Raw genomic sequence first — 15,485 nt, forward strand, 5'->3', positions numbered from 1 at the left:
TGCCAAGAAGTCAAAAGGAGGATAGCAATGGCCAAGGAAGCTTTTAATAGAAAAAGGAGCATCTTTTGCGAACCTCTGGAAAAATAAGTAAGAAAGAGACTAGTAAATGCTTTGTATGGAGTGTGGCATTGTATGGGGCAGAAACGTGAACATTACGACGAAGTGAAGAGAAGCGAATAGAAGCATTTGAAATGTGGCTGTGGAGAAAAATGGAACGTGTGAAGTGGACAGAATAATAAATGAAACTGTGTTGGAAAGAGTGGATGAAGAAAGAATGATGCTTGAAACTGATCAGGAAGAGGAAAAGGAATTGGTTGGGTCACTGGCCGAGAAGAAATTACCTACTTAAGGATGCACTGGAAGGAATGGTGAACAGGAGAAGAGTTCGGGGTAGAAGAAGATATCAGATGATAGACGACATTATGATATATGGATCATATGAGGAAACAAAGAGGAAGGCAGCAAATAGGAAAGATTGGAGAAAGTTGGGTTTGCAGTGAAAGACCTGCCCTTGGGCAGAACACTAAATGAATGAATGAAATATATTTCAGTAAATATTTCATCTTAGCTCGATTGGTTTTATCATTGCATGTTTGGGCAAAATGTGATGGCTCCTCAAAATTTGTGGTTTTGTCTAACCGTGGTAAAAAAATTATCGTTTATTGCATATAAACTACCTTTAAATAAATACTTCGTTATTACCGCTATTAAATCTAAGTGGTATTTTGTACATGAGTACTATTCCTGCTATACACCGACTTACAGACAGAGGTACACGAATAGATGTAAACACACAGTATCGGAGCGTGCGGAGAGAGACCGCAGTCTGAAGCTAGTATGATCGAGGTACATCTAACTTGTATTCAAAGTAACCAAACGCAGGAGTCTTCTTATAACTCACATTTAACTTGGTCAAAAATATATACTGCTGTGGCGCACAGCTTTAGCTACAGTTGTCTGAGTCCATTCTGAAAATGTGAACTAATTATAGACTTATATACAGGGCTGGGTATTTATGGAGATCGAGAAAATCACAACATAATTGATATATAATCGACTTTTACTAATCTTTACGAATTAAGTGATTGTGATTAATATTATGCGGATAAAACTACATGGTATTCCAAGTGTTCTGGTTACATTAGTGAACTCAAAAGACGAAGAATTCAACATTTCACTAATAATTTGAAAGTGTTAATTTGAGGGCTGCAAGTCTTTTTCGTTTTTAATTAATGTTTGGCAATACCGCACCTTTACCAGAATCCAACAAACTTTTAATGTTAATTATTTGGAAAGTAATATTCATACTAAATTAATACTCCAGTTCCAAAATAATTGTTAAATACAGCATCAATCCAACAAAATAATACTGTTTGTTGGCCATACCGCACCTTTACCAGAATCCAACGAACCTTTAATGTTAATTATTTGAAAAGTAATATTCATACTTAGTTAATATTCCAGTTCCAAAATAATTGTATTTTCCAAAATTTCCATTAATCTCCGCCAAGATTACAAATCAATCTCCAACAATCTCCGCTGACAACAATATTAAAAAACACAAATGATAAAATTAACCTCCATAAATACCTTACCCTACCTATTTACTTCAGTTTATTTGTGCACTCCATGATTAAGATCAATATTTTGTTGTGATGCAGGTACAGTTTACTAACACGCAGAGAACCACACTGAGCGCATATGCGTTTATTGATGGAATATTTGGCACTACCATAAACGTGAAGTTACCTCGACCTAATCCGGGGGACAAGCTTTTGAAGGTAAGGTTATATTGTCATTTATGTTACTGTGTATTACAAAGGAAAGTCACAGAAGATATAACACGTCTGTTGGAATACAATACTTAGGCCCTATACAGCAGTTCAGTCCAGTCGCTCTTATTGGTTTAGTGGTTACCACGCTAGTCGTAGGATCCGAGGTTCACTTATCCAAATCAAAGTGAAGGCGATTGATTTTAAAGGGCGATAGAATTATTCGCATGACTTCCTGCGGCAGGGAAGTAGACCCAAAACTGTGGGTTTCGTGTCGTACATTTACGACTTATAAAAGATCTTGTCCATAATAGAAGGTTCCAGCCAAAATTTGCTGGGCATTTCTTGTCCATGTTAAATTTCGATGCTAAATAACCTTTACACCTTTTTCTTCTCAGGAGAGGTTCCCAGACTTTTTAGATCATGGCGCATTATTTCCGGTTTAATTCAGAAAGTACCAACTCGAAAATCTGTGACGGTAGAGCACTGTAAGGCATATTAAAGGTAAAGGTATCCCCGTAACATGCCATGAAGGCACTTGGGGAGCATGGAGGTAGAGCCCCATGCTTTCCATGACCTCGGCACTAGAATGAGGTGGTGTGGTCGGCACCACGCTCTGACCGCCTTTTACCCCCGGGAATATTAAGAGGATAAACTCTAAACAGAGATCTGGTGATGGCGGTGTGCTTGATGTTGTAGGAGAGCGGTGACTATGGTGGATTGCAGGTTAACAGGATAAACCGTTGATAGTAGGACAGAACAATCGAATCATGTAAACGATTTAAATACATCATCAGAAGTGTTATCAAGGAAATATTATCCCTCCCAGATGACAATCCGAATGCCATGCTCTAGGCATCGAAGAACGTAAGAGGTCTTGGAATTCAGTATATAACTATAACATCTGTAGGCGACTGGCACACTTGAATGATGCACATCTACATCACATGAGAAATCTAGAAGAGGAGAAAAAAACACGCGCCTGAAGATTGCTCCAAACAGCGTCACTCCTCAAACTACAGGAAAACATCTCGGAGAAGTTCTCAGAAAACAATCATTCCAGTCATGGTGCCAGCTCCCACATAAAGTAAAAGGTGTTTGTACATACGAAGAAAGCCTTAAAGCCAACTCCTGGATCTCCTCTAAAAAGTGTCTTTCGTCCTCGGAATACATCAGTGCCATCAAGATGTCTTGTAACGTCACCGCAGTGAGATCTGTCCCTGGCAGAACCTTCGTACTACCCGTTGTCGCCATCCCGGCTGCAGCGAGACTGAAACACTTGGCCACGTACTGGGGTTCTGTAAGGAGGAGGAATTACTGCGTAACAACAGATACCATCGTGCCCGTACAGCAATTGCCAATCTGCTAAAAAACAGAGGATGGGAAGTACATGAGGAGATTCATTATGTGTCAGAAGATGATTCTCATAGAAGGGTGGATATAATTACCATCAATAGAAGAACCCAGAAAGCGATGATCTTAGACCATACGATTTGCTTTGAGCGAGACACGAATCGGGCACTGCAGATAAATGGCAAGCGAGCTAAATATGTACCTTGTCTTCCATACCTCAGTTAAAAATATGGCATTTCGCTTTACAACTGGGATGTTGCAGGCTTACTATTTGGAGCGAGGGATTGTTTACCAAAATTTACATCTAATATCCTTAAATCTTTTAAAATTCCCTTTCATGAGGTTCAGAAGATTGTGATGGAAATTCTGAAGGCCTCTCTTCAAAGTCTACACTATCATTTATATGTTAACACATATATATTTTTTTTAATTAGCCTACATATCGAATAATTACTTTACTCGTTTCATTTTCATTTATCATTTTATGTTTGTTAATCCCGGATCCCAGTGGTCAACCTCACTTGAGGACGGATGATTTTAAATAAACTTTAATTTAGAAAACTTCTCACTATTCGTGAGCTGCCACAAGGGACAAAGAGTACTTAACCATATAAATGTTTACAAATTCATTGAACCATTAATTTTGTTTTGACAATGAAACTCCTACAAGTACATAGCTGCAAATACATTTTGAGATTATTGGAAATGTACATAGTTTTAGAGAGGTAAGTGTTGGTTGGTTTCATTTCGAATATAGACGATACTTCAGGAGAGCAATTTGATCCTTTCAATGCAGCTAAAGTTACAATCGAAATAATAGATGTAGGTATTTCAAGTCTCTTAAACAGATCTTTCATGAAGAGAGTAGCGGTACCTCTTGCTCCAATCTGAATTCGATTACTTCAAGCTCTTTTAGCTGGTACTTTTGGAGGTAATATGGAATGGTAGGATTGTAGATATTCCTTTTTTCCTTATCAACTTCTGCTGGCTGTTCCTCATTCGTTTCGAAACGCACAGTGGGATCAATTCTGAATCCAGATCTTAGGTTTTTTAATAACTGCCTCCCATTTGAGGTAGCCCAGAAGAATTCAGTATACTCTCCTACATGAATTTTATAATATTAAATGTTTACATAAATTTTGTAGAAAGAAAATTAAAATAAACATAATATGAATTTATAAAGTGAAGAAAAAAAATTAAGAGCGTTTGGCAAGAGCGTTTCAAAACTGAAGTTATGATGTCAGCAGTAAGTGTCTGTGGTAGTTCAAAAGTCTTCCTGAAGCTTTCAAAGAACTTGGGAATCACACCACGAGCTCCAATAAGAAGAGCAATCACCTCAATGTCTTCAAGCTGGTATTTTGCTTTGAAGTAATCAACTGTTGGCAGATAAATGTTGATCTTTTCTTGATTGACATCCTCCGGCTGGCTACTCCCCGTTTCAATCCTTATGGTAGGATCAATGATATATCCTTTCTTGGTAGTCTGGGAATACGCTATGATGTCAATATGTCTAGAGGAGCCATTAGTAGCAAGGTAAAAAACTTCCTCTTCTACTATCCAAGACATTTTTCTTAAAGCAGTTGCAATTAAGGATCGAACATGATGGTGTTTGGCATTTCGGAAGAGTAAACCTCTGTTATACTGACCTTGCTTATAATTAGCAGTATTAATAGTCTGGGACCGGACCTTCCAGAAAACACAGAATGTCACTACTGAGTATAGTGAAAAGTAGACTATTAATACGAGTATTACACTAATATTCGTGTTTATTTAGAAATTTCATGACTTTCCGTTTCAGTGTTATAGAAATTAAAATTTTTCATTGAATAAAACTTCAGTTGTATATTTTAAAACAGAGATGGCATTAAGTTATTTGAGGTTCAGGTATAACATTTTAATCTATACTAATAATAAATCTGTTGCCGAAATTTTTCTGGTAATTTTCGATTTTACAAAAATAATTGGTCCTAACATATATAATTAACCACCCTGAAACCGAAAATCGCTTTTTTGAAATTTTTGTTTGTATGTATGTCTGTCTGTCTGTCTGTCTGTCTGTATGTTTGTTACCTTTTCACGCGATAATGGCTGAACGGATTTCGATGAAAATTGGAATATAAATTAAGCTCGTTGTAACTTAGATTTTAGGCTATATGGCATTCAAAATACATTATTTAAAAGGGGGGTTATAAGGGGGCCTGAATTAAATAAATCGAAATATCTCGCTTATTATTGATTTTTGTGAAAAATGTTACATAACAAAAGTTTCTTTAAACATAATTTGCGATAAGTTTTATTCCTTGAAAAATTTTGATAAGACTGATATTTAATGAGATAAATGAGTTTTAAAATTAAAATAACTGTCATCTAAGGCCGTGTAATGAATTAAAAAACAAATGACTTCGTCTATAAGGGGCCTTGGACAGCAACAATCGAAAGCTATGAAAGATAGCCTACAGAGAATGTTTCTGTGTTTGTATGAAGTAATATCGGAAGCTGAATTAACCGATTTGCATAATTAATTATTATTTCACCATTGGAAAGTGTAGTTTCTCTAGATGGACATAATGCTATAATGTTATTACAGTAACTTCTGATATAATATGTTATAATATAATATATAATATAATATAATATAATATAATATAATATAATATAATATAATATAATATATAATATTATATAATATAATTTAAGTTATTTGAAGGGTTCACAACCATAGTGGGCCAAGCGCCATTTACTGAATACGTAGAAAACAAAGGGTTAAAATTAAGTTATTACCATAATTCAATGGAAACCTATAACAAGTAAAATAAAATATACATATTAAATCTAAATGATGTCAATCTTCATTAAACTATGGTTGCATGTAATAAAAATTAAGAAACAGGTTAAAGGAATTGTCATTGCACCAAATGAGTGTCTCTGGACCAAAATGATCGCATTTTAATTATTTGGATGCAATTTAAATTAAGTAACATATTAAACGATTTATCCTTCTATCAAACACGAATGTTCCCTAGATCAAACGTTCCTATTTTAATTATGTAATTACTTTATATTTATTTCTAACAGGTGCAGCGGAGCGCACTGGTACAGCTAGTTATTAATATGTGCCTTCGTTATGTTATTCAGAATAGAACTTTATTTAAATTAAAAATGTTAGCATTTTGTGTCTGGATGTTACCATTAACATTTCCTTGGAAACGTTTTACTGTATGACGTTACAATGAAATATTTTTCTTTTGAAACACAAAGTTACATTCCGACACCGAAAATTGTGTAAGAAAAGTTTTTAAATATACTAGGTCTACGTGTTTTTTGGTAACAAATACCGGAATTGAAAGGTAAGATAGAAATTGCTGAAATAGCTGCTAATAATAGGTAAAATAATGTTCAAATCCATTACAATTTTTAAAATTGTTCTTCAAACTTTCCCTCATCTTGACTAAAAATAATATAATTTTTTTTTTCAGTGTACAAAAATATAAATTACATTTAATTATTTTTTGTATTACCGTAGACTATTAAAACGTGTGCTGAAAGGTAGAAATAAGAAATAGAATATGCAAAGCAAATAAAATATAGTTTCCAATATTACCTCTTCTCTGTCCCAAATCTGTTCATAGACACACTAAAACTGAACTGTATAAACTATCATACGACCAGTGTTACTCTGACAGTGAAATTTGGGTTTTGACTAAAGAGTCAGAAAATAAAATCAACTGTTTTGAAAGGAACATTTTAAGAAGCATACTTGAGCTCGTTAATGATAATGGAACTTATAGATTGAGATACAACAAAGAAATATTACCATAGGCCTATATAAAGAACCTTGTCCACGGTAATTAAATTAAGAAGTTTACAATGGGCTGAGCATATGCACGGAATGGATCTTAAAGAAATTTGTAGGTGTAATGACAGGCCAAATATTTGGCAAAATACCGGTAGGCAGCCCAAGGAAGAGATGGCTGTATGCTGTGAAAGGGGATAGCTATCGCTTACTTCGGTGCTGGAATTACAATGCAAGGGCAGAAGATAAAGAAGACTGGAGGACCCAGGGTCCACTTTGGGTTGTTGTGGCATTGACGGTGATGCCGTAAGCTGTTACTTACAAGAGAAGATTACATTTTCCTTGTTCTAAATTATTTATATAAGGTAATCATGAATTACGAAATACTTGATTCTTTATTCATAGGTCTATAAGAAGAGATAATCGTGAGTTACGAAATAGGCTGTTTATTTGATTTTAAATCGGAAACCGTTCTTGTTCTTGGGTTTCAATTATTATTTATAAACTGTAAGAGTTGCGTAAATCATCTGATTCTACCGCATAAAGATGATTTTGTTGTTGATCCATAAATCGTAATATTGCCAAATGAAAGTAGGTATATACGAAAACACAGATGTGAGTGAGACTGTGGTGGTCACATGACTAGGGACTGACTCTCTCGTTGGCCTCTAAGCAGAGACGTAGCCTATGTCATCGAAGAACCAGCTGTTGGCTCTGCCTGGTTTAATTACATAAACATCAGACACATCAATCTAATATCCAACACGTTGTTAATGTTTATGAAACAAAAGACTCGTTCATTAATGTAATGTTCTTCATTTATGTTTAACAATTTGTTAATAATTATGATTAGTATGTGGCCTTCCTTGTGAATAACAGGTGTATACATAAATTATCTTCCAGACGTAACAATATTATGTTTCTCTGTTTATACTTTGCTATCTTCATGAAGAAAGCTGATTCACACAAAATATTACTATAAAATGTAACAACGTTTATGAGCCGATTTTGGAACGCGTGAAATTCAGATCGCATACGTGACTCCGACAGATTTGGAACTGTCAGATTATGTTTTCTGAGTAGGACCATCTGGTAACAAAATAAATTCATTTTTCCGTCGAATACCCCAAAAGAGAAAATTACTTCTTTTATATTTAATTCGAAAAGGAAGAGAAATAATGTCAGTGAAATTTGTAATAAAGATAATGTATCGAAATAAATTCTTTTAGTTGGTAATGCTATTCACCAAGATGCTGTTCACTTTAATTCAATGAATAAAGGAGCGTTTTTAAAAAACTCGATAGAGGACAAGTTTTGAGAAAATGAATTATATATAGACTCGATATGTTTCTTGTGCTACTAATCCGTCTGTGAAGTCCGTCGCATATTTCGATTTTTGGCGTGTGTATAGAATTTAAAATCACGAGCATTTTTTAAAAACTCGATACAGCACATGTGCTCAGTCTGTTCATATCGTATAGTATTTCAAGGCTTTCCTTGTACTGACGTGGAGAACAAATAATTATGAAATGTTATAGTCCCGTCGCTCTTATTTCCGTCAGCCAATCATGTTGCAAGTCAGCTACATTTAAACGTGTGCGTCTTTTCATTCGCTGCTGATGACGTTATGCACTTCCTAAGGCTCGATAAATACTTAATATAATCGGCCGCCATTTTGGCTCTTTGGTTGGCGTTCGCAGAAAGCACACGAGGACGTTATTTTCCGCTCAATTATTTACTCAATTACAGTGCGTTTGATGTATTATCATAGGAGATACGACATGATAATGTTTAACGGTGCGGCAAATAGATTCCTAGCTCGGCAACGAAAGAACAAAAATGGCGAACGATATTACCTACCTAGACTTTACAGTGCCTTCACTTCGTAAGGCGTAAGCAAAGAGTAAGAGTCACGTCGGAAAATAGCGACGCGACTATAGCACATATAAAAACATATCATTAGTGGATCACATATCGTAACACCCATTGAAGGTGTGACCTCATCAGCCACGTATCAAATTACTTTTCTTAGTAATGCAGTGCGAAACAGAACACTACTAATCATACTCGTATCTTTCAGAAGTTGTTAGAGGCACAACTTTGTATTCTACATGCACGTGTGCGTAAAAGCTTTGAATGATTTTTTTCTCTGAATCTTTTCTCTACGTCTGTGTCGCTTAAGCATAAACTAGACATGGATGACGCTTACTTCGATTCTCCAGTGACTGAATCTGAGAGTGGTAGAAAAATAACGAAAGTGTCTTGTTAAAACTAAAAGAACTAATAAAAGAAACCGCCCATAAAATGTGCTCATGGAGTTCAAGATTGTTTTTCTACCTCAAAGACGAAGGGCAGTAAAGAATGCAGGATTTCCAAGGGGAAGAAAGAGCTTGGGAAATTAATGTAATTTTTTGAAATGCTAGAAGGCTGTCTCAGCCAAGATGTCAAAATAAGTGTATGCTTAATACTACTTTAATCACCTTCCACTCTCGAATTTTGGTCTTGATTTATTCACTTTGTGTTTCCACCTACATTATTACTTCATTAATTTAATAATGTATGAAGTTAAGTCATAATAAAATATTACATGATTTTATGAAGATACCCTCAGAGACTGCTAAGATGTCAAAATAAGTATTTAAATTTAGTATCATTTCAGTCAATTTTTATTCTTATTTCTTTATTGTAAGAATGTAAAGCTAAGTCATAATAAATTGTTACACCATGAATCCAATATAAAGAAAAAATTGACTAGGCTTTGGACAGTGAAGTCCCGCAGAACTTTTAAATACTTTCGCCTTAACATGTAGAGTGTGTAATTTTTTATCAACAGTAATCTCACTAGACGTTTTGATTTATCTAGAGAAAATGAAAACTCGAGTGGGATTTATTTGACTATTACACGATTAGAATAAAGTATATAAAGATTAGAAGTAACGAAGTACTCCAATACAATAAAATATTAATTGACTTACGAAAATACAACTGTCTTCAAATGTATTATTGTACCATCTCAACATTACAAATATTACGCTAGATGCATGCTAGATGGCAGTAGTGAGCAATGCCTTCTCGTCGAGAAGTTCTTGATCTATTATACACGATGGCAATGTTACTAGTCAAGAAGGTTTTGTTGATTCAGTTTCATTTTTATTAAAATGCAACATTCCACTTCAATTATCCGAATTCCAGTAATCAACGTCACTTGACAGATGATTTTCAATAAATCTTAATATTAAACAATCTCTGATACGTGACTATCCATAATATCATATAGCAGAAGCTATAACATAACCTAACTAATATACACAAGTGTTAGAAAAGTTTTAATTAACGACGATGATATAAAAAATAAACATGAATGATTTTAAAAGGAATAATTATTGAATGTACAATTTTCAAATTTGAATGTGGTTGGTGGTTCAATTGATGTTATATTGGACGTGTGCGTAATAGAAGTGGAACTCGTTGATTTAGGCCTACATGGTGTATTCAACTTATTCAGAATTTCCGAATGAATAATTTTAAAAGGAATAATTATTGAATGTACAATTTTCAAATTTGAATGTGGTTGGTGGTTCAATTGATGTTATATTGGACGTGTGCGTAATAGAAGTGGAACTCGTTGATTTAGGCCTACATGGTGTATTCAACTTATTCAGGATTTCCGAATGGTGCTCTTCATTTATTTGTAAATCGGATTTCAGAAGATGCATAGGTATGATCAGTGATTTTTATTAATTCTTGTTCTTGAATGCCAATGCGAGTCATATTTGAAACTGCTGTGCATCAACTGGAGTGGTTTGTAAGTTTATATATGTATATATATATATATATTTTTTTTTTTGACGTCCAGACCAGCGCAGTTTCAAATGTTGGCAAACAAAGAAACAAATGCTAGGGACGCGATAAAATTAAACAAATGCTAGGGACGCGATAAAATTAAACAAATGCTAGGGACGCGATAAAATTGTGCGATAAGCAGCCATGATTGGTTGAAATACGTCCTTTCGTACCGTTTTATTGGTCAAAAGTAGTATGACGTAGTAAGAGTGTAATAGTCACAATAAATTGTTGAGAACAATAAAACTGTAGCAATGGTTCTAACTGTTCGCTGCCAGCACTATCCACACTAATGCCCCTCTGTATATATACAGGGTCAAAGGGGTGTAATTTTAAGAACAAAAGCTTTAGGTTGTAAGTAACTGAAAAGTCTGGTATTAGAATAACGGTTTAGCCAAAAAAAAAAAAAAAAAAAAAAAGTGTCTGAAGTTTCAATTCCATTTGTGGTAAAACTATTGAGTATTGAGACGTATGAGTGGTAACATATCAACGCTAAGGACAAGCCATTCCTTTCTCATTTCTTCGAGGAACTCTTCATTTGTGTAATAACGCATACAGTGTGACGGAAATTACTTATGGGAATATAAATATTGAAGTCATGAGCTGATTTCAACCTAATGTAACAATACCATTTAAATTTATTGTATTACAAAATTTCCTTTTACATGTTATTGTTTTCAATTACATAATTTTGATTATTCAAGTGCTTAGATACCTCTGATTGAGGTTCTGGCTGATAAGTATATCCATTGTCAGGCAGTACATCTCACTTGATGAGATGTGTCAGAGGAAAAACAATTGTTTGTACGCAACTGAAGTCTGAATAGTGTAGTAAGTAGCTAATCGGCGATGTATGCAATGGAGAGGGAAAGGAACTGGCCACCGCACCCCATTATCTCCTGGTCTAGCTTCCTCATAAGTGGTACCATGTTGGTATCGCTTATGAGGTTCAGACCTGTCTTCGGACAGTTGACTAGACAACAAACAAGTGCTTAGACTGTAATGCAGGGCTGGGCACCAAGAGCGAATTCTACTCTCTCACGGGGACCCATGTGACTTCTCTTCAACCCCTTTCTTCCCCGCCGAACTCAAGGGTAAATAATATGAACCTATAATCACGTCAATATGTTGTTTCCACAAGCAATACATTCCATATTTGAACATAACATTCATTCTATTATTAATAAAATTCATACATAAAAATCAAAATAATTTTGAATTGTATTCTCATAGTTATGAAATAAGAGGTACGAATTCTTTAAGATTGTTTGAACCAAAATGCAACACAGTTACAGTATTTAATCATAGTAGTAATTTACGTAGGCCCAAGAATATATAACAAATTTATATTGAAATATCCTAATCTTGTCAATTCTAATAGTTCTAGTATTAAATTTAAAAAGTTATGTATGGATTTTATAAAAATGGAAAAAATTGTAAATTTAAATATATATATTCTAATTGCATAGTAGACATAAGGCAAATTGTATTGTATACTTGTTAATTTAAATTCAAGAATCCGCCCCTTAGCACGAGTTCTACTCTTTCAGGTGCGAGCTAATGTTTTTCTGTATATATTATATGTTGTGTTACAATTATTAACAAAATAAATAAATAAATAAGTAAATTAATTAATTAATTAATTCTTGGATCCATGTTTATAGTGAAGAATCGCTCTATAATGTAACTACTAATACTGTAATGTATAATTGCCAGTCTTCTGACTCTCAGAGATAGGGTGACCAGACGTCTTTCTTTGTCCGGACATGTCCCCCTTTTCAGGCCTTTGTCCGGAGTCCGGGCGGATTTAAAAAAAAATCAAGAAATGTCCTCTTTTCGTGAATCGTATGTCTGATATTTTCAAATTATCTGATTTGACGCCTTTTAAAAGTAATTTGCTTGTACGTGGCAGCAGCATCGACGGAATATACTCTTTGCCAGCGATCATAACTCTCTTTGCTCCCCTTTGTTATGGCGTTGCTTAGAGGTAGCTAGTAAATCGAGATGCAAATAAATATTTTCTGTCCTCTTTAATAATTATAATTCCCTTGACTGTCATATTTAGCTAACTATAAAATCATAATTATTAAGTTTTTTTCATAATTATTTTGTAATAAAATAAATATTAACATACTTTTAAATTTGATATAAGCCTAAGTCTGTACTGTAAATATTTTGTAATAAAAAAGATATTGACGTAATTTAAAATAACATAGCCCTAAGCCTAAATCTAAGTAGGCCTACATATTTTCTGTCCTCTTTTTTCGAACAATGTCCCTTTTTAAGCTTTGTATCCTCTTTTTTATCGATGTGAATCTGGTTACCCTATTCAGAGGTAACATAGAATTATGGGTTGAATACGAAGTTGATACAATATAAGGTGTTCATATTCCTCAGAGTCGAAGCTGGGACCAAATTCGTAACTACCGATAGAACCCTCCGCCCCCCATCGATAATTTTTCCGATGGGATACAAATATTATTCTACACGCAGCCATGACTGCTTCTTGCTTCATCTATTACAGGGACATCAAATTATGAGCCATGAAAACGTAAAATAATCTTATGATTGTGAAACTGATCCAACAATGTCATATTATATTATTAAAAACAAGAGTGGCATATCTAACGTGCTAGGAACTTTATTAATAAATTCATTTTTGTATATGGGTTACTTGATAAAATGCGAGAAACTTTGTGACGTCATGACACGATTTTTTTTTTTACCCACGACCTAACCTAAGGTCTAACTCTGCCTACACTCATAACATAACTATTCACTAGTGTTGAAAGCAATTACATTTACAATCTCAAATCATTGGCCATTTCATTTGACTTGGAAAAACCGGAACATCCAAGAGTCCCGGCCGAACCTGGCGGGGATAAAGGGACATGAATCTGAAAACTGGAACTGCCCCGGCGAAATCGGGACGTCTGGTCACCTTTTATAATAGTTGTACTGTAGGTTTCCTGTTGTTAAGAATTACACGGTATATAGTTTGTTTGCAAGTAAATTAAGTAGAAATGAAGTATATTAATGCTAATAACACAACAAATTTGGGATTCCTGGAATACAAGAAAAGAGAATAGAACAGAATATGCACTCTGAGCATTTCAACACCAGTGGACCCATTGTACATGTCTTATCAAAAGGAAATATTTAATTAATCCGCCCTTGAATCCTCATAAGTTTCAGAGGTTTACTAAACTGATATTTTTTTATATGAGTTGTAATGATAAATCCCTCTTTTTCTTTGTAATGTGGAGGAAAGTAAGACTAAGACAGTCTTATAAAAACGGCAGCAACGTTCGGAAGGGTACAGATTCATTCCCACTGATTTTTTCTCTTGTACGGAGGAGGGACCCGAAGGCTTACACTGCAGCCTGAGGCTTATTGTGCTTACCACTCCTATTCTGTGAATGATTGGGTAGCCGAACGGCCGCGCCCTTCCCATTGATACAATATCTATTCTAAATTTATTTTCTGTAATGGATTAAAAAAACACAGAGAATGTTGTATGACATTTGCGAGACTGATTGCAATATATTGTTGCAGCCACATTCCAGATGCAACGCGTGGATACAAGAAGTGGATAAAAACGAGGACACTTTACGGGAGAAAATGGCGTTCGACAGTAGCGAGCATATGAGGTCACTCATACAAGCTGTGTCCACTAGACTAGGATTCAAGCATGAACTTAGTCACAGTACGTGTCCATAATCTTGAAACGTGTAATTTAATCTGGTACAAGAGGTAGGAATATCTAAGCACCATATTTCTATTATTTTCCTATTATTAAAAGTAGGCCTACAGGTAACCTCCCGCTTCAAACCATTTAGTCGTCGTTGTTGAGCTAGGTTAGGGGATAGGGGAGTAGTGGGTACAGTGAGACACAAAATATTAAGACATATGTATGCAAGTGAAATTTCAAGTGTTTTTAAAATCAAGTGCAACAGAAATATACATTAAAACATGGAGTACAATAATACATAAACAGAAATGTTAATAGATAAAGAACATAGTATACAATGCGTGTTTGTCAAAAAAATGCAAATGTCTTACTGTTCCCATTCAGGAGGGTACAGTGAGACACCAGTATCTATTAACGGACATTGAAATGATTTACATTTATTTCAAAAGAAAAGAAAGCTTGCTGTCTCTTTATCTTGCCATGTTCTGTAGTCTTATTTAGAATCATTTTTATGTCTGACTTCGAAACCATTGAAACATCTGGAACATTTGGAAAAGTGAATTTTCCATGACTTTTCAAACTTTTGCTAAAAAATAAACTGAATTTTTGGTGACAACAAAGCTTATAATTATAAGAATATAATTTAATTCTTTATTATTTTTTAATATTTTTTAAAATTTTGTGAATAATTTTTTATTTAAGAAACCATTAAAATGTAATGTATCCATAATTTTAAGCTATAGTTCCTAAATTGGTTACTAGTATGTTCATTTTTAATGTTAGTTACCGGTAAATGTAATATAATTACAGTTTATTTTTGCAAATTATTGGTAAATGGGAACAGTGAGACGTCTCAGTGTACCCTTCAATGGCATGTCTCACTGTTCACTTTACGCATAGTACGTTTAAAAATGGCACCATCACTTCAAAATCAAAACAAGAAATACGAAACTTTGCAAAACATAACGTCAAATACCATAGTATTAGGTAACAAAACATTCATATTTCTATATAATTTGTATATTCAATATAA

At 34.3% G+C, this 15,485-nt stretch overlaps 1 protein-coding gene across 1 annotated transcript in view; it reads left to right on the forward strand.

Moving 5' to 3' along the window:
- Positions 1 to 15,485, forward strand: part of LOC138706193 (multiple inositol polyphosphate phosphatase 1-like) — a 46,101-nt gene that overhangs the window by 14,543 nt on the left and 16,073 nt on the right. The window contains exons 5-6 of the mRNA XM_069835212.1: positions 1,662 to 1,781; positions 14,317 to 14,467. Of these exons, the coding sequence (XP_069691313.1) occupies positions 1,662 to 1,781; positions 14,317 to 14,467 (271 nt within the window). The remainder of the gene's footprint in view (positions 1 to 1,661; positions 1,782 to 14,316; positions 14,468 to 15,485) is intronic.

This window comes from Periplaneta americana, chromosome 9 (genome assembly GCF_040183065.1).
Source record: "Periplaneta americana isolate PAMFEO1 chromosome 9, P.americana_PAMFEO1_priV1, whole genome shotgun sequence".
In the NCBI taxonomy this organism is placed as follows: domain Eukaryota; kingdom Metazoa; phylum Arthropoda; class Insecta; order Blattodea; family Blattidae; genus Periplaneta; species Periplaneta americana.